At 34.1% G+C, this 20,521-nt stretch overlaps 2 protein-coding genes across 2 annotated transcripts; one reads left to right on the forward strand and one right to left on the reverse strand.

The window, feature by feature from the left end:
- The first annotated feature begins 3,116 nt into the window (after positions 1-3,116).
- On the forward strand, positions 3,117-8,719 carry LOC105791326 (glutamine-dependent NAD(+) synthetase). The gene is made up of 13 exons (XM_052635164.1): positions 3,117-3,492; positions 3,854-4,159; positions 4,388-4,611; positions 4,798-4,901; positions 5,248-5,382; positions 5,479-5,647; positions 5,831-5,966; positions 6,486-6,624; positions 6,900-7,076; positions 7,250-7,417; positions 7,544-7,639; positions 8,050-8,178; positions 8,258-8,719. The coding sequence occupies exons 1-13, from the start codon at positions 3,299-3,301 to the stop codon at positions 8,471-8,473; spliced, it is 2,193 nt and encodes a 730-aa protein (XP_052491124.1). The 5' UTR covers positions 3,117-3,298; the 3' UTR covers positions 8,474-8,719.
- A 2,295-nt stretch (positions 8,720-11,014) lies between these two features.
- Positions 11,015-14,546, reverse strand: LOC105791327 (luminal-binding protein 5). Its single transcript, XM_012619356.2, has 8 exons — positions 14,376-14,546; positions 13,495-13,762; positions 13,194-13,408; positions 12,857-13,099; positions 12,295-12,774; positions 12,050-12,204; positions 11,861-11,943; positions 11,015-11,781 (listed from the first exon to the last, which is right to left on the reverse strand). The coding sequence occupies exons 1-8, from the start codon at positions 14,431-14,433 to the stop codon at positions 11,283-11,285; spliced, it is 2,001 nt and encodes a 666-aa protein (XP_012474810.1). The 5' UTR covers positions 14,434-14,546; the 3' UTR covers positions 11,015-11,282.
- Between the last annotated feature and the right edge of the window lie 5,975 nt (positions 14,547-20,521).

A 20,521-nucleotide genomic window follows, 5' to 3' on the forward strand; every position in this document is an offset into this window, starting at 1 on the left:
CTTCGGCTAAGAGAATTTTTGTAGCCTTCTTCATGATGTTAATTAGCATGGAGTTCTTTTTGTCATTTAAGTTGAAGAAAAGAAAATACACCACCATTTTATATATATATATATATATATTTCTTTGAATTTTAAGAATTAGGGTAAAAGTTATTTTTAAAATTATGACTAAATTAACACAATATGTAAAATTGAGGGCTAAGTTTATTATTATACTAAATTTTGAACTATTACCTCACCTTTTTGTCAAGCATCTAAAACCAGTTAAAATAAATAAACCTAATTAATTGAGTGGTAAATTTAAAACTTTTAATAGTTGAGTAACCAAAAATAAATTCAACTATAATTGAGTGACTTGCAATATAATTTACTCTTATTATAATTTTTATTTAAAAAACACCATACAACACTTAACATGTACAAGTGCTCAAAAGTTAAATTCCATCAACAAATTTTATGGAAATTCAAAACCAAATTTTTGTATTTCCAGTAAAATGAATTAGGATTTGTGCAAATCCAAACACAATTTCATAAGAGATAAATTTTAGATTTTAAAATAAATTTTAAAACCAAGTATTTATAATAAAAAATTAAGGGAATTTTTTTCTTTAAGTTTTATATCAATGAGTGTATCATTTTGTCTTGGTACTAGTACGTATTGATGTGTTTCAATACAATGTTTGAGATACTATTCGGTACAAATTGATATGCCTTGGTACAAGCTGGTATTGATCAAAATGAGTCAAAACATACTAGAATGACTCAAACGGAATGAAATCTTAAACATAATAGAACCTAATTTACTTGGTACTGGTTGAAGATCATAACAGTATATACGATCGATATGATCGGTACTATTACGGTACCGAATATCATATTTCAAAAACATAAAGCTTCTTACCGTTCATTTCATTTGCTTCACCCAATGCCACTCCTCCGTTGCATCTATCACCACCACTGCACTTATCAAACACCTCTCTCAAGGTGATCAAACTACCTTGAATTAGTATTAGTTACCAAAGAAATTAGTTATACAGTGACTTTGAAGAAATTTTAACTAAAAATGATTTTATGTCTTGAAATAACTACATAAGTGTACGATTGTTGAAATCGTAAAAATAAAATCTATTTGAAAATAATAATTAGTAGAAGTGATAGGTAGGATAGAATTCACAAAATTTTGTTTCTTTAATAAACAAGTAAAATAAAATTTAAAAAAATTAAAAAACTAAAATTAAAATAAAATATAAGAAAATCAATATGATAAACTTTAGCTAGAGATAAAGTTTCGATCCGTTTGATTTAAGGTTCTAATCATTTATGCAAAAACGATTTTTAATATTTTTTAATAAATTAGTTATAGTTTCCGACGATCGCCTAATAACTTAATCTCTTCCTATCTTCTCGATGGTCTGGACAATTTCCGTTAATTACTTTTCATATTGACAAATAACCCTATAACAATCGCTTAGGAGTTTAATCTATCAATAGCATTAAGAAAGAAAGTGACCCAATTTTAACCAATAAACACACAATCATGATTTGTTTAAGTTAGATCACATGCCCACACTACATAAATAATCATGCACGGGGTCAAAACTAGCGGGGGCCCTCCCCTAAAATAGAAAATTTTCTATTTAGACCCTTTAAGTTTTCTAATAAATGTAAAATTACACTTTGGCCCCCTAAAAATGATAAAAATTTGATTTAATCCTTTAAAAACTATAAATATGCTATTAAAATGGTGAAATTGCATTTTTATTATCATAAAACTTATAATTTAATTCGGCTCCTCTAAAAAAAATTCCTAATTTCGCCCTTGATCATGCATTCGTCACAAATATTAAAAATCAATCAATCAACTAGTTATCTAATTGACAAAGTAATCATTTTAAGCTATCAAATATCGGCCTAATATTTAACAAATCTGAACAATTTCGATTAATCTAGAAAACATGCAAATACTAAAGAGTAAAGAAAAGATTAGGAATCATTAGATCTCACAAACTTTAGAGATTCAAATTTTGGTTAACCTTTGACTAGAAAAGAAAGGTTAGAAACCCATAAAGAAATAGTAATGTTTATTTATAGAGCAAAAAAAATATAACAGAGAAAACACAAAAGTTCCATTGAATACATAAAGTAGAAATATTTTAGGTTTTTTTTATGATTTCCGCGTTAAACTTTCAAGTCATTTTTTAGTGCCTTTCTAACGTTATTGGGCTTGAGTCTTGAGATAGCTTTAGCTAAATCTTTTAATTATCTTTGAATCGGTATATTATGGGGCCCAAAATGAGGCCTGTAACTCAAGTTGTAGCCAAAATACTAATACTATTCTATGTTAAAAGTTCAACCACAAAACCTTGCCCAAAATAAAATTTAAGCTACTTTATTTTCGGGTCTCTAAACTAATAATAAATAATATATAAATAATATAATTAGTAACATAATTAAAAATAAAAAATATCATAAATAATTTAGAAATTACGCATGTTACTAATTTTTAAACTAAAATAATTGTCTTGAAATAATAAGATAAAACTTTCTATAACTCAAATAATTTTATAATAAAAAATGAATTAGCGTTAAATTCAAAGCTGAAAAATGTTTTTGAAGTGATTGAGCAAAATAATATATATGTATAATATTTGTAAAAATGTTTTGAAGATTAAAATAGTTAGAAATTCAAATCTAAAGTTGAATTGTTGAAATACTAAATTTCAATTCATTTAAAATCTTGAATTTTAAGTATTTTAATTTTTAAATAAATATATTTGAAAATATAAATCTAAATTTATGTTCCCAAATCCTGCAATAGGGAATTGGAAAGAAAAATAAGAATTTCTTTGGAAAAAAAAAGAAATTAAGAAAAATAAATAAATAAAATGCAGCAAAAAAAAAAGAGGGGGGATCCCATTGACACGCGTCAAACGACGTGTTTTCATAGACAGTTAGACATTTTGTCATTGTACGTGTCAAACTAAAAAAAGTCAAAGGTCAAAACCAAAACAGCAGTTAAACCCGTCCAAGGATCCTGGAGCCTTGAACCCGTTAACCCGAATTCAAAGTCTCTGTCTTTCTTTCTTAAAGTCCTGTATAAAACCGAATCTGAAGCGCCAAATACAAGGCCGCTAATTCTCTGTCCCATATCGAAACACCCACCTCGTATTTCCCGTCCGCTGCCCTTTCTTCTTCTTCTTCTTCTTCTTCTTCTTCTTCTTCTTCTTTTCAAGTGATTTTGAGTGAACTGATTTTAATTTTTGGGTGTTTTAATTGTTTTTAAGAGATTCCCTCAAAGATGAGACTGTTGAAAGTCGCCACCTGTAATTTGAACCAATGGGCGATGGATTTTGATTGCAATTTGAAGCACATTAAGGATTCCATAACAAGGGCAAAAGAAGTTGGTGCTGTCATCAGGCTCGGACCCGAGCTCGAAATCACTGGCTATGGCTGTGAAGATCATTTCTTGGAACTCGATACAGTCAATCACGCGTAAGTTCCCTTTTTTTATTCCCCTCTCCCCCCCCCCCCCAAAAAAAAAAAAGAGAGAGAGATTCTTGGAGCTTTGCTTTGCTTTGTGAGGCTATTAAAACTTGGGTTATCAGTCGTTTGTTGGTTATTAGAATTGAATTGTAGTGATTACTGGTTATTTCTTTATGGAATGCAGCGTATGGTTTTTGCTTCTTTTTTTTTTTTTTGCTTAATTTACAGTATAAACTGAAACATTTGGTATTTTTATTTAGGAAAGTGCCTCTTTTTTTTTTCTTTTTTTTCTGGATAATGCTTGGTTGTTTGAATGACACAACTAGTATTTTGCTTCTCTGAAATGACAGTTGGGATTATTTGTTTGCAGGTGGGAGTGTTTGAAAGAAATACTTCTTGGTGATTGGACGGACGGCATATTGTGCAGCATAGGAATGCCTATCATTAGAGGATCAGAGCGTTATAATTGTCAAGTTTTGTGTTTTAACCGGAAAATTGTCATGATAAGACCAAAGATGTGGCTTGCAAATGATGGCAATTACAGGGAGCTTCGCTGGTTTACCACATGGAAGCAAAAGGACCAGCTTGTAGAATTTCAGCTCCCACCTGAAATTTCTGAGGCCTTATCACAGACCTCAGTGCCTTTTGGTTACGGATACATTCAGTTTTTAGACACGTAAGCTTAACACTGCTGGTCCTGCTATTATCAGTTTCCATTAAGTTTTATGCCTTAGCTCATAATGATTTCATAACCGGATATCGATCATCATAAGATCATGTCTTCTCTATGTAATGATGCAAATGTAACTTAACATGCAAATAGGTTACATCGCTCGTCATATGAAAGTTTGTCATGGGTTCTTGATGAAACACTAATATTTGAACCTATTTGATCCCTTGTTAGAGCTGTTGCGGCAGAAATTTGTGAAGAGCTTTTTACTCCTAATCCTCCCCATACCGAGCTTGCATTAAATGGGGTTGAAGTTTTCCTGAATGCCAGTGGGAGTCACCATCAATTGAGAAAGCTAGACCTTCGACTTCGTGCTTTTATAGGTGCTACTCATACTCGTGGAGGGGTTTACATGTACAGTAACCACCAGGGCTGTGATGGTGCACGGCTGTATTATGGTAAATAACATGCTTTATTTCCCACTTTATTTCATGGTAACTTTACTCTAGGTTCCAGCATAAATTTAACTAGCGATATGGTTTAAGTAGTAATCTTGCTTTGGTTCTTCTGCACCAGTAGAAAATGTGTTGTCTTTCGTGCAAAAATATTGTTTGGTTTATTGAGCACTAATTTATTTATTTCAGATGGGTGTTCCTGTGTTGTTGTGAACGGAGAGGTTGTTGCTCAAGGCTCACAGTTCTCCTTGAAGGATGTTGAGGTTGTGGTTGCTCAAGTAGATTTAGATGCGGTATGTTATAACTTTGCACTCCAATATATTTTTGTTGGGTATTAAAAAAGTATTCTTACTTGAAGCTTGAATGCTATGAATGTATTACCTTTTGTTAAGGTTTTTTTGCATAAAAGAGAAGGGAAAAATGATGATCTCCTATTACGAGAATCTCTGCCACAAGCAGTCCAATAAATAAATAATATGAAGGCGATTATTGAAGACAAACTACTATTAATGCCTAATGGTCACAACAAGAAGATTCTATTTATACAAATTGGTGGCAAGTTAGGGTTTGCCGCATTTTCCAATTCTTATGCATATGAAAAATTATACTGAAATTTTTGCATTTCTTTGTTAACTACAGGTTGCTAGTTTAAGAGGATCCATAAGTAGTTTTCAAGAACAAGCAAGTTGCAAAACCAAAGTCTCATCTGTAGCTGTACCTTACAATATTTGCAAACCTTTTAACCTGAAAATGTTACTTTCTAGTCCACAGAAGGTTCGTTCTTGCTCAGAAAACATTATTGTGAAAATAAAAAGCTTCTCTGTATTAGTGATTGTTTATTACCTAATTGCATTATGTTATGAATTGAAGATCATGTACCATTCTCCTGAGGAAGAAATAGCATTTGGTCCTGGCTGTTGGCTATGGGACTATTTAAGAAGAAGTGGAGCTTCTGGTTTTTTGCTTCCTCTTTCTGGTGGCGCAGACAGTTCCTCTGTAGCTGCTATAGTTGGATGCATGTGCCAACTTGTTGTCAAAGGTTAATTTATGATTTCATTGTATCCTGCTGCCAAGTAGCACTGCTTCTTTTCTGCTTTTTTATTGGAGTTTTGAACTTCAATTCGTCAAGAATCTTTTCCTGTCACTGAAACCCTTACTGACGAGTCTTCTGCATCATATTTTCTGTTAATAATTAATTTTGCGCATACATACTGTGTTTCAGAAATTGCAAATGGAGATGAACAAGTTAAAGCTGATGCAATACGGATCGGGAATTACACTGATGGAAAGTTTCCAACTGACAGCAAGGAATTTGCTAAACGTATATTCTATACGGTCTACATGGGTTCTGAAAACAGGTCAGGTCACAGCATACATCCATTGCTCTTCTTTCTTCAAGCTGGTTGTGAGTCTTGACTTTCTTGAGCTGACTACTGAGAAAACATATGGTACTAAGTATTAACACTACAGAGGGAGAACAGCATTACACTGTACAATAAAATTTCTTAATCCAGTATGAATCATTGCTATTAACTTCTATAGTTCTAGTAAGTCCCCTTTATGGTTGCTCTTGAAGAATTTTTTGCGCCGCTATCCCAATGTTCTTTCTTTAGATCGATTTATTGATTTTACTAGAAAGTTAAGGAGAACCCTTCCATCTACATGTTTGCTGTCAAGAAAAGTATCTTAAAAAGGTTTCTCAAATTCTTTAGAGAATTGGATATATATTAGTTGGTAGTAAATATCACCTAAAGACCATTCTTTTTGGTTCAGGTTGATCTTTCTGTTTGAGGAAAATATTTTCTGTTTCAGATTGATTGTAGCTGTACATTCTAGAAATCTTACATTATAATTTTAAGAACGTCCTTTTGTTGCAGTTCCGAAGCCACAAAAACACGGGCTAAGGTATTAGCAGATGAGATTGGTTCATGGCATCTTGATGTTTGCATAGATGGTGTTGTTTCATCTCTGCTATCCTTGTTTCAGACTGTTACTGGAAAAAGACCACGTTATAAGGTTAGCTTTGCGATGACAAGTTATTTTCTAATTTCCTCCGGAGGGTCAACAGTCCCAGCAGATACCATAGCAGTTCAATGGCATCTTAGGGCAAAATGCTAATATATGCTGTCCATGAGTACCAAAATTAACGATAAGAGTATAAAGATTATTGCCATCATCAGCTCTTGGAAATGTCTTTTATTTCTCTTCTTGAAATATATTGTCAGAGAAAACTATTTAGTCAATCATTTTATATAGATGTGTGACTGAAATGATCATTTTCTGTTTTGCAGGTTGATGGGGGATCCAGTGTTGAGAACTTGGGATTACAGAACATTCAAGCTCGAATTAGAATGGTGCTAGCTTTTATGTTAGCATCATTATTGCCCTGGGTTCACAACAAAAAAGGGTTTTATCTTGTTTTAGGTAGCTCCAATGTAGATGAAGCCTTACGGGGTTACCTTACTAAGGTCTATACTTTACCTTTTTCTTTTCTTTCTCCTCATAATTAGGTATATATAATTAATGTTTTATTCATATGATTCTATCCGACAGTTAGCTCAGCTAACAACTCTCTGCACTTGCAGGATATGCAACAACAAAAAAAAATCTGACTGGAATTTATTTTTAATATCTTTTACAGTATGACTGCAGTGCAGCAGATATAAACCCAATTGGTAGTATTAGCAAACAGGACCTTCGGACATTTTTGCGGTGGGCTGCCAATCATCTTGGTTACTCATCCTTGGCAGAAATCGAAGCTGCTCCACCCACCGCTGAACTGGAGCCCATTCGTTCCAACTACAGCCAGGTATTGTTCCCCTGGGCCTTCATAATTTTATTAAATTTCTTAAAAGCTTTTCTTTTCTGTTCGGTTTTTTATCATAAAATTTAATTAAAATACGGGCAATTTAATTCTACATTCTGCATGAAACAGCTGGATGAAGTGGACATGGGAATGACATATGAGGAGCTATCAGTCTATGGGAGGCTGCGGAAAATTTTCCGGTGTGGTCCAGTATCAATGTTCAAGGTTTGATCATTGAACTCCTAACGCTTATTTACTAGACTCTATCTACTAGATAGCATTCATTCAATGTTCTCTGGTCTGTAGATATCTTGATGGCCATGTATAATTCCTATGGGAGGGGACGTTTTCTCTTCAGATATTATATTTGTGGACTCAACTTCCACTTGAATACTTTTATATCTCTAGAATATTATTTCAAATAATTGTGTTTACTTGAAAATGGCTAAATACCATAGACCATGTATTTTCCGTGAGCTTGAAATTTCTAATTCGAGCTTGTGGAGTAACTGCATGAAGAAAATCTAAAATCCGAGTGTTGGCATGGTTCGAAGAAACTACAAGTTGAAACATTCATAAATCAGTTGCTTTGTTGCAGATACTCAATTTTTCGGGTACTGTCTTATTTGTTGCAGAACCTTTGCTATAAATGGGGTGCAACATTAACTCCATCAGAGGTGGCTGATAAAGTAAAACATTTCTTCAAATACTATTCCATCAACCGACACAAAATGACTGTATTGACACCTTCATATCATGCCGAGGTATGTAAACATTAAAAGGCGTCAATAATCTATGGTCCCGATTAAAAGCCTGGTAATCTTGGTGCATTCCGTGTTGCAGAGTTATTCGCCAGAGGATAATAGGTTCGATCTGCGTCAGTTCCTTTACAATGCAAGATGGCCATATCAGTTTCGGAAGATGGATGAACTGGTGCAAGAGATGAATGGTGACACAGTTGCTTTTAAGGAAACAGGTGAGGATGGTGGTACAGCAGCAGGTGGTGGTGGGATGGGAGTTGTAGCAGCTGCCTCAGGCAACCCCAAAGCTGGATTTTAATCAAAACTATCGGGGAGTTGAGTAGGAATAACGATTGCTTCCAACTTTTATTTCTGGTGTAGTAGCACAAATTTGTTTTCAGTTGTCCAGTTATTGGCGGAATGAGCCCCCCCCCCCCCCAGCCCCAATCTGTATATCTTTTTTTAACTTAATTTAATAGATGTCGTGTACGATAATAATAAATTACTCGATAGAAAGTGGAAATTGAAGTGTTCAAAACACATAATAAGAAAGTTGATTTTCTTCCTTTGTTTTTAATTTATTACATATTATATTTTAGAGATATTCCTAAATTTTAATTATGGTTTCTTTATCAATAATTAAATGTTAATCTCTTCACATCAATTTTTAAAAATAATGGTTAATCGTTGTTAATTTTCTCTATTTTTATTAAATTAAACTTTAATCACAGAATATTTTTAATTTTTAAAATATTTACACAAACTTTTGATCATATGTATAACACCATAGTCATTGTAATTAATTGGCTAAGTTGCTGCAGTTCATGTATTCTAGCGACGATCAACTTGGATATGTATGAGATTAGCCAATGACACAATCTAATTTCTATCCTTTTATGTGTTTTAGATGTATGAAACCTTGTTACTTTTGTTTTACTTTTATTATCTTACTTTTACATTTTTAATTTTTAAACATTTTTAAAAATGTTTTAGAATTTATTATTTAAATTAAATTTTAATTTCTTCTAAGGAGTTGGATTTTAATTTGTTTAAATGCAACTTTGTTTTCATTGGTTTTAGAATGTTGATTTTTATTTGATACAAGTTTTTAGAATACATTTAGATATATTCTAAAGTTTAACCAATTCTATTTTAAACTTAATTATAGTTTCTTTATCAATAATTGTTAAATTTAATTCAATATTACCCTATTTTGGATATTAACTTTAAAATTTAACAGTTACCAAATTAAAGTCATATTAAGTTTAACCATTATTAGTATATGCACAGAAATTAAATCCAACTTTACTATCAATTTTAAAATTTTTTTTGAATTAAATTTTAACATTCATTTGTTCTTCCATCCTTATTGAATCTTTTAAGATATATTGTATTAGAAGAATTTTATAATTTTATATATCACTATCCCTTTGAATTAAACTCCCACAAATGTCAAGATTGATTTATATTGTTTCAAAATGTCAATACATATTTATTTTAATGCAATTAACACTTGCATTTATATTTTTAAATAAAAAATATCAATTAAATTTCTACAAAAATAATTTTAAAAAATTAAATTCTAAGAGTACGGAGACTATTTATTTTTAACGGAATTATCAATTGCATTTATACTTTTAAATAAAAAAAATGAGGTGGCCAAGAAGCGAGGACCTGATAGCTGTTAGCACACATTAAAGCATACCCAACCCGACCTTCTACTCCTCTTGCGAGACAGCACTCGTTGGGCATTAGTGTTTCTTTTTTTAACCACACGAGGGAAACACTAGAAAAAGACCTCAGCAGCTGTTCACCCAAACCAAGGCGGGTTTAGGGTTGGAATTTATCGAGGCTACAACGGTCTCTTTCCACCCTTACGTTCTACAGCTTCCCTCCATTGTTTAAAACAAATTTGCATTTTATTTTCCTTCTCGATGTGGGATTCATATTTCCACTTCCTTGTTCATGCGGCAAACAACCAATACTTGGTAACTCGTACACTGATATGATTAGAGCTTCTTTTATAGCGGTGAAAGGAATGTTTTCATGGGTCCAGCAATATTGGTGATGGTAGTCAGGTCAGAAGTGTAGGATGGAGTATGAGAATGTTAATGAAGGAGATAGAGATGGTGAGGTGGAAAGAAAGAAGGGTTACGGCGACTCAAGCTCAGTTTCTTGAGAAGTCTTTGGGTTGAAACCAAACTTGAATCGGAGAGGAAGTCACAACTAACAAAAGAGCTTGGCCAACAACAGCCCTTGGTATAAAAATCAGCGTGCTCCATTTAAGAACAAACAACTGGAAAAGGACTACGATTCTTTGAAAGCTAGCTCTGATGAACTCAAGGATGACTGACTGACTGACACAATATCCTTGAGAACCATAATTTGCAAAAGGAGGTAAACCTTTTCAAGCATTTGCTCCTAAATTCACACCCGTGATGCTTCAGTTTTATGCAGCAGCCAAGCTGATTCTTAATGAAAAGATGATTAGGCCACCATTTCACCTAATTAAGGTCACAGGAAAACAATCCTTTCTTTCCCCCCTCTAAGAAAGCGCATTTCAATTCATTTAGTAACCCGAATCAAAAGTTTAATTAAAATAAAATAAATATTTTACTATTATTAATTCCTCTTTTGCTTTAGCTTCTCCAATGCAGCGGGGTTGCTCCTCTTCAATCTCAATCAAGGCGATAATGCCTCAACCCCTTTGCGATATCTGGCAGCAAATCCAGAAGAGTAGCAAATGGCAGGCGAAGGAAAACAAACAAATTCCCCAAATATCATATTCTTATGATAATTTTTAATCAACTTTTCTGATTTTCGGTCCTTCACAAGTTCGCCATTATTCGATGACACAAAATTTTAGAAAGAATTGAGTTGTTTAACATAACATAAGCAAAAATATAAAGTAATGCAAACAAAACATCCCTTCAACTGTATCTTCTATCTTCACCAAAAATAAAATAAAATAAAGGGAAAAAAAAACAAAAAGACAAGCAAAGAAGGGGGGGCAGGGGGGCAATATACCATGAGAAAAATTTACAAAATCCTCGTCTTAACTACCCTACGCTCTCCTCATCCTCACTCTTGCTTGTTCATCACCAACCCTCGATATTGCTAAGAGATTTTTAAAGTTCATCATGCGAATCCTCCTCTTCGGTTGATCCTCCAGCCCCTGGGGCTCCGCCAGATCTTTGGTAAACAGCCGTGATAATGGGGTTGCAGACAGCCTCAACCTCCTTGAGCTTCTCCTCGTAGTCTTCCTTCTCAGCATTCTGGTTGTCATCAAGCCACTCAAGGGCCTCCTTCACGGCTGCTTCAATTTTCTCCTTCTCATCGGATTCAAGCTTGTCAGCGAGCTTATCCTTGTCGCTAATCTGGCTTTTCAAGTTGTAGACGTAAGTCTCAATGCTGTTGCGAGCATCGATTCTTTCCTTCACCTTCTTATCCTCCTCTGCAAATTCTTCTGCCTCGCGAACCATTCTGTCTATCTCCTCCTGGCTCAGACGACCCTTATCATTGGTGATAGTGATCTTCTCTGTTTTATGTGTGCCCTTATCTTCTGCCTTCACGTTTAAAATCCCATTTGCATCAACTTCAAACGTAACTTCAATTTGAGGGGTTCCCCTGTGCAGTTGAGTTGTCACAACATTAAGTCGATACATTCAATATACAAGTGCAGAATTGACAAAGGGAGAGTGCAAACCTTGGAGCTGGAGGAATTCCAGTAAGATCAAAATTCCCAAGCAACCTACAATCCTTTGTGAGACTCCTTTCGCCTTCAAACACCTGACATCAGTCCAAAACAAATCCAAATAAGGTTCAAAGACTTCCAGTTCTTAGCATTGCCAGAAACATCCAATTCTCAAGTATTTTTAATAGTATTTGTAAATACCTGAATGGAGACGGTGGTCTGCTGGTCCTGATAAGTGGTGAAAACTTGAGACTTCTTGGTAGGGATAACAGTGTTTCTGGGAATCAACTTTGTCATGACCCCACCGACAGTTTCAATACCGAGACTAAGTGGAGCAACATCAAGGAGAAGAATGTCTGTGCATAAAACATTATACACAAATATCAGCCATAGTTTATTCCATTATAACACTTTCATGAGCTATAAGCACGGGAGATGAAATGTACCTTTGGTTTCATCACCACCCTCTCCACTCAAGATTCCTCCTTGCACTGCAGCACCATAAGCAACTGCTTCATCTGGGTTAACACCCTTGTTGGGCTCCTTTCCGTCAAAGTAGTCCTTAAGGAGTTGTTGAACCTTTGGAATTCTAGTGCTTCCACCGACAAGAACAATCTCATCAATTTGGCGTTTCTCCAAACCAGCATCTTCCATTGCCTTCTTCACAGGTCCCATTGTCTTTCGGAACAGATCATTGTTCAACTCCTCAAAACGGGCCCTGGTCAGTGGCTCAGAGAAATCAACACCTTCAAAAAGTGATTCAATCTCCACACGGACCTGGTGCTGGCTGCTAAGAGCTCTTTTGGCACGCTCAGCTTCCCTCCTAAGCTTCCCAAGTGCCCTGTTGTCTTTGCTGATATCCTTTCCATGCTTTTTCTTGATCAGTTTAATAAAGTACTCCATAACCCTCTGATCAAAATCCTCACCTGCAAGAAAAATGACCGTAAACAAAGATCCAGTGTTGAAAAAAATTTTATAATCCTATAAGAAAACAATAAAGATGCTTACCTCCCAAATGAGTGTCTCCATTTGTGGAAAGAACCTCAAATACACCATTATCAATAGTCAAGATACTGACATCAAATGTCCCACCACCAAGGTCAAAAACAAGAATGTTTTTCTCTCCACCCTTTTTGTCCAAACCATAGGCAATGGCAGCTGCAGTTGGTTCATTGATTATTCTTGCCACATTAAGCCCAGCAATAACGCCAGCATCCTTGGTGGCCTGCCTCTGGGCATCATTGAAGTAAGCTGCAAATAAAACAGAGATAATTTGAGCATAATCAAGGATCCAACAGAAGTAACCATTTTGAGCTGAGAACATTGTTTCTTATGGTGCACTCACCAGGAACAGTGACCACTGCATCCTTGATTTTCTTCCCAAGGAAAGCTTCGGCTGTGTCCTTCATCTTACCCAGAATCATAGCACTAATCTCTTCAGGACTGAAAACCTTGGTCTCTCCATCCTTAATCTTTACTTGAATATAAGGTTTTCCATCCTTGTTGACAATCTTGTAGGGAACAAGTTTCATGTCCCTCTGGACCTCCTTATCTTGAAACCTGCAAAGAACAAAGCCCCCGCAGTAAGCATTATTTACCAACCAACCCCTACAATAAACCAAGAAACATGGGAGAATGAGATTTACTTTCTTCCAATAAGTCTTTTGACATCAAAGATGGTCCTCTCTGCGTTAACAGCTGCCTGATTCTTAGCAGCTTCACCTATCAGCCTCTCACTGTCTGTGAAACCCACCCATGATGGTGTGATACGGTTTCCTTGGTCATTGGCTATAATTTCCACGTGACCATTCTTGTATACACCAACACAAGAATACGTTGTACCAAGATCAATTCCAATTACGGTCCCCAATTTCGCGGCTTCCTCCTTTGCAATCGAGAGTGCAAAAAGACATCCTGTTTGAAAAGTTTACACGATGCTAACCATTATACAGTCCTTTTCCAATATCACTCTATGGTCATTTTTAAACTCAATCATTATGTTAGCCAAAGTTAAATCATTATGTTAGCCAAAGTTATTTAAAGTCACCATCCATTGAATTAGACATCAAATATCAGATTTGGTAAAGCGGCCACGTGGAAAGATCAAGATAGAACAGAATCCTAACGAAGTTCTAGAATATTTACGCTCATAACATTGCAACTTCCATATTAGAAATGCTTCACCATAAATGGAAAATTAAAATAAAATACGTGAAAACACATGATTTTGTTCGAATCAAACTAATTTCCGAGACATTCATTTCATAATCCAGAAATTTCTAGTTCTGAAATCAATGGAGCAAAAACAAATGATATGAGATCGCCGAAACTCTCATTTGATGATGTAATGCATTACAAGAATCCGTAGAACCTAAATCAGATCTAAGCATGCGCCGATTTGCGAGGAAAACATTATCAAACAAAACTAGATCTAACACGTTTCGTCTCAAACAGTTAAAGAATCAGAGAACACGGAATCACATGAAATAAGCGGAATTAACAAATGAGGAACAGGCACGACACTCACCGGACAAGACTATCGCTAGAACCACCAAAGAGCCGCGCGCTCTGAATGAGCCAGCCATCACTCCACCTCAACACTTATCTGTGGAGAAGCCTCTTTGAGATTTTTTTTTTTTTTTCCTCCCCTCTGAAAGTGGAATGGTTGTAGTGTTTAAAATGAAATGAGCATTTTTCAAAGAAAGAGTCGCGGGTCGAGCATTTTATATTTGTTGTGTCCCACGTTAGACGGAAGTTTCCCAGGTGAGTAGCAGGAGAGAACATGTCATAGTGTTGACGTGGGCCAATCAAGTTTGAAGGAAGGGAAGATTGACCCAATGAAATTAGATATTGGGTTGGGAAGATCCTGGCCGTTTATTTCCCAAATGTCCTCGTGTCCGCTTCCTTCTCGCTTGCTTTCTTCTATTCAAGCTATTAATAAAATAGGATGACAATTGACCAGTATTCCGGTAATTGATTCAAAACGCCCCAACATTCTATCGTTTTGGGCATTTCCAAATGCGAAGTAGAAACATTCATATTATATTTATGTATTAAAAATTTGTTGTAAAATTTACAACCAATCAAAAATATTATGTTTGAAAAAGTAAAAATACTATAATATAATAATATATTTTTAACTTTTAGAATCGAGTTTAATTTAATTTAATTTTTTTAAAATGAAAATAATATAATATAATAATCGAAGAATATGAAGTTATTTAAAATTCCTTAAATTACTACTACTAAAATCAAAAGAATCATATTCTAAGCGATTGGTTTTTTTATAATTATTATCATAATAAGTATATAATATTCAAACATTATAACGTGTACAACTCTCTTTTTTCATTTTGCACTAAGCAATAGCATCTAATGAGACCCATAAAATATTAATACATTAAGACTCTGTTTGATTGGCAGTAAAATGTTTTCCGTAAAATGATTTCGGAAAATGTTTTACATTTCAGTAAATGACTTCTTGGAAAATATTTTACGGTGTTTGATTGAATCATGTAAAATATTTTCATTGTTTGATGATTTCAAAATATTTTCCGGAAAAGTTGTTTTTACATATATTAATATATATTAATAAATTTTTATATTTTAAATTTTTTTTACATATATTGCAATGATTTATATTTTATATTTTAAATTTTTATATTTCGTGCATTGTTGAAGGTGAGTGCCGATCGTAGGAGCCCGTTGAAGAAAGAAGGGCTTTTGACCAGAGATTCAAGGGTGGTGGAGAGGAAAAAAGTTGGTCTCGAGAAAGCTCGTAAAGCTCCACAGTTTTCCAAACGTTAAGTGGATGGAAAACTGGGGATATATATACATTGCTTTCATGGTTGGTTTGTAGAAAATCTTTGTCAACAAAACCACCACCAACATGCTTATGCACAGATACATAATAGAGTTTAACGAAGTTATGTGTGATGACCATAAAAAGTTAGAAGCTAAAATTATTTGCCATCTATTTATTCTTACCTACTTTTATGGGGGATAGAACTGGTCTATGAACTTAATGCAATGTTTCTTTTTCCTTTTGAAATCGCAGAATAGATCATTGAATTTAACAAAATTCCTCACTCGCCAATGTTTCTTTGCTTGAAAATGTATTTAGACAATTATATCCCAGATTCATCAAATGAAAACTATTAATAACATATATGAATGAATGATACAGCATATGTAAATATCCTTATTCACAAAAATGTAATGCTCAAATCCTTTTTACATAACTCTTGAATGTGATTCAAACTATGAATATTCTTATTTAAAATTAAAATTCAAAAGTAGAGAATCACCTAGTTAAGGATTTCAATGAATGGAATGTGGGCTATGTTGGGCGAATCTTCTCCTCTCACTTTCTTACACCGTCTTTTCCTTCTCATCAGCTCTGCCAGGTACTTCCGATTCTTTCACAAGGGAGCTGGTTTGCCTATCATCATTTCGCTCAATTTCAGCTTCTCCCACACCCTGTCTCAAGTGGAACTTACTTTTCTCCCCAGCAATGGAATCTAATTTCTCCCTTACATTCTTAAACTTACGTGCCATATCTAAGCGAAACAAGAGCGGATTCCGCAAAGAAAAGAAGGCGGTAACCTGGCTTCTTGCATCCGTATGCAGGCTACGACTTAGAGCTTCGGTGTTGAAATCATCAAGCACAACTTCTAGATCGTCAGCTGCTTGTTTGAGCTTCCCAAGCCAGTTCTTGATAGCTTCACTCTTCCATTGCTTCTCCTCTGCACCTTAGAGCACAGCTTGGATTGTAGTAAGAGTACTTTCAAGACTCTAAACTTCTGTTTTGAGGCTCCCAGCAAGTTCCAGCCCTTTCAAGGACCACGACTTCAAGCTGTCCAACATGGTATCGACAAGGGGTGAAAGAAATGCCTCTGCCATGTCCTCTCTCTCTTAAAATTTCACAACCAGGAAAGTAGCAATTGGTAACTAAGGAACCAACTATGGATATTCAAAGACAAAGAAAGAAACAATTTCACATAAATTTGGATCAGCCTGAACGAGTAAACAAAGAAAAGCTACTGTTTCCAGTTAGTGTTAACAATGGACTGGACGACTTGAGCTTGTATGCATAATTGCATATGAACCAAACTTCTGACTACAGCAATAAAGTATGTGGAAAGAATGAAAGAAAGCAGAAAGTATTGAAAATAATGCATATGCGTGTAGGACCAAGTGTCAAGAATTACATTGCAGTTTCCAGTTTCAAGGAAAGAAATATGATTCCAACTTGAGAGTTACAACAAGAATTAATTCTTTTACTTCTAAAACAGATTATCATCATCAAAATTAAAAAGAAATAAGCTAAAGTCACCATAATATACCTTTCAAACAAGCTAATCGTGCAAACCAGTATATACTGTCAAGAAAAACACATTCGAAAGTCAAAATCGATGAGACTTCTCAACACTCGAATTGAAAGAACTACCTAATATACAGTTTTGCCATACAACAATGCAAATCAATATACAGTTCAGGTAGGTTCAGCAAGCTTGACAATAGCAAAATATGAAATCAACACCTTGCATTACCCAATTTTAGTGCAAAAAAACCTAAAACCCTTTCTGCTGTGCATCATACCAGGATAAAAGAAAATCAAATTGCGACTTTAACATCAAACAAATGGAGTGAAAGTGAAAAAAAAATTATAGAAATATCGGGACAAAAAATACAAACCCAGCAACTCTTTTTCGACCAGATTGAAAACCATAAAAAATCAAATCTATAATAAAGGTTACCTGAAATTTCCCACAAATCTGACGGAAATTGGAGTGGAGATAGCAAAAATAAATGGTGGTCGGAAACTGAGCAAGTTTGGAACGGTAATCTGGACGGATATGGAGAAGAGGGAACCGGAGAAGAGGGAACCGGGGAAATGAAAGAAAACTGCGATAATTGAAGAGGGAACCGAGGAAATGAAGGAATGAAGGACTTCTTGGGGGGGTTAGTGGAAAATTGATAAACAGAATCAGTGTTTTGTACCAGAGATGAAGGGAGGAACGAAAAAGGGGATAGAGAGGAGTTTCCGGAAAATGTCTTACGGAAATTAGAAGCGTAAGACATTTTCCCCAAATTGTAAGCCAATTCGCCGTTCTTTGGATTTCATTTTACAAATGTAAAATGTTTTCCACCAATCAAACACCGGAAAAGGTGGAAATGATTTTCCGGAAAACCAATTCCCCCAATCAAACAGAACCTAATGTTCATGTGCCTTATTAATATGGCGCCACTTGTTAAATATTGAAGCCCGCCACCTAAGTTTATTTCAGTTTTTTTTCTCTAAAACATTACTTTAATATATATATATACATACACTAATTTTTTATCCCGTAACTTTATGTATCAATTTTAACATTTTATCTTTAATTTTTAAAAGATTGTTGAAAAAAAAAGTGCATGTTTATTTTAAAAATGATTATAAATAAATTTTAATACTTATTATAATCCATGTAATGAGTAGGGGCGAAGTTAGAAAATTTTTTTAGGGGGAGAAATTAAATTGTAATTTTTACGATAGTAAAAATATAATTTTACTATTTTAATTTTCTATATCTTTATAATTATTAAAGGATTAAATTAAAATTTTATCATTTTTAGGGGGTAAAGTGCAATTTTACCTTTGCTATTTTAAAATTTTAAAAATTTCAAAGGGCATAAATGAAAAATTTTCTATTTTAGGGGGTGTCGGGGCCCTGCCAGCCCTTGGTTTCACCCCTGTAATGAGCTAAAATGGAATTATTTGTTCCTTATATGTAGAGATGAGTGTTCAATCGAATCGAATCAAATATATTTATTCGAGTTAAATTAAAAAAAATATTTTAGGTCTTTGTAATCACTGTTACCCACTGTAATCAAATTTGTTATTAACTTTCATCCCCTTATAATTTATTTATTAATCTTTTATATACGGGTTAACTTCTTTGCTTGCTTAATTGCTTGATTATCTTCTAATCACTATGTATTTTGAAATTAAAATATATATATTAAATGTAAAAATGTGATTTTTAATAAAATTATCTTAAAGATAAAATGTGAAATTGATAGATATAAAATTTTAACATGAATATTTTATGCCATCATCAATAATTCAATTTTAGCAAAAATTTATAAAGATTCAATATTATAAAACAATTCAACAATATAAATAGTACAAAATGTGAAATTTAATTTAATAATATAAATAATAAATATAAAGAAAATTATTATTTAGGTTTAGGAATTTTTTTTGGATTATTTTAAATTTTTATTTGGGGTAAAGGGTGAGAAGTAAAAATTTAAGGCGAAAATAAAAAGTTTTGAATGTTGAGTAAACTTTTTGGGGGGGTTAAATGGGAATAGTAAAATTTTGGGAGGGAAATATTCAAAAAAGAATGGAGGGGGACTGGAATGGGTTTGGGGTAGAAGGGGGGTGGGATGGGAGCAAAAGTTATGGGGGAAAGTGAGAGGGAGTAAAAGTTTTGGGAGGAAAGTGAAGAAGTTTAGGAGTTTGGGGTAATAATGTAAATTGTTATAGTTTAATATTCGGTTTATTCGAATTCGAAAATCATACTTGATTTAAACTCGAAATTCAAAAAAAAAATTCGAGGTGGCTCGAATAACTCAATTAATTCAAATAAATCAATTCGTTTAACTCGAAATTCGAAATTTTTTGGATTTTTTCGAGTCAAATCGAGTTTTGCTCACCCCTACTTATATGAACAAATTAAGCTTGACAAAAGTTGAGGGTTAAGAAGACAAATTTTACACTAAATTGGAAAAAAAACTAATTAGGGTTAAATTATAAGCTTGTAAAAATTTGGTGGATTACCTATGAAAATATCCCAAAAATATTAAAAATTTAACGTTAAATTTTAAACAAATAAGAGTTAAATTAAAACAATTTTAGAACTTAACTTACCATAAAATACTCTCGTGCCATCTGTAGAGTCCAATTTTAACTCGGGCCCAACAAAGAAAATCAAAAATAATAAACCAAAGTTCATTTACAAAATATATTAGACCCAAAAAAATTACAAGCCCAGTGGCCCACGACATAATCTAATTCAGAAACCCTAGGGTTTCCAACTCCCTCTTCAGCCGCCACCGCCATCACCCACGCTAGCACCTCCGTACCCCCGCCACGCCAATCTCCATATACAGTTGGCCTTGCATCAAAACCGTACATGCAGACGAACAACAAAGAAAATAGGAAAAAAAAATAAAAGAGAAAAACTTGTAATTTCGGCTATAAAAAGCCACAAAAACCGAATGTAATTTTTTACACACACACGAAATCAATCCAGAGCAATCAAAAACAAAAGAAAAAGAAAATTTAAAAGGTGGCCTTTTATTTTTATTTTTTTTCACTTCGTTTTACTTATTTATTTTTTTAAAGAGAATAAACGAAAACAATAAAAGGGGGCGAGATCTTACCCTTTTTTTTATTTTGTACCGTCATGGAGGGAGTTGAGGCAGCCATCTCCAATGAAAGATGGCATTTTTGAGTCGGGAAAGTCGAAAAGCCAAAAAAAAAAGCCTTTTTCGATTTTTCGACCACCGTAGACGGTAGCACCGTCACCTGCGACCGGCGTCCGCCACGGTGGTTCGGCGACCAGACATTGATCGGAGTTTAAAAAGGGGGAGAGAGTTTGAGAGAAAGCTTTTGATTTTTTT

Source organism: Gossypium raimondii, chromosome 8, assembly GCF_025698545.1.
Source record: "Gossypium raimondii isolate GPD5lz chromosome 8, ASM2569854v1, whole genome shotgun sequence".
Taxonomy (NCBI): Eukaryota; Viridiplantae; Streptophyta; class Magnoliopsida; order Malvales; family Malvaceae; genus Gossypium; species Gossypium raimondii.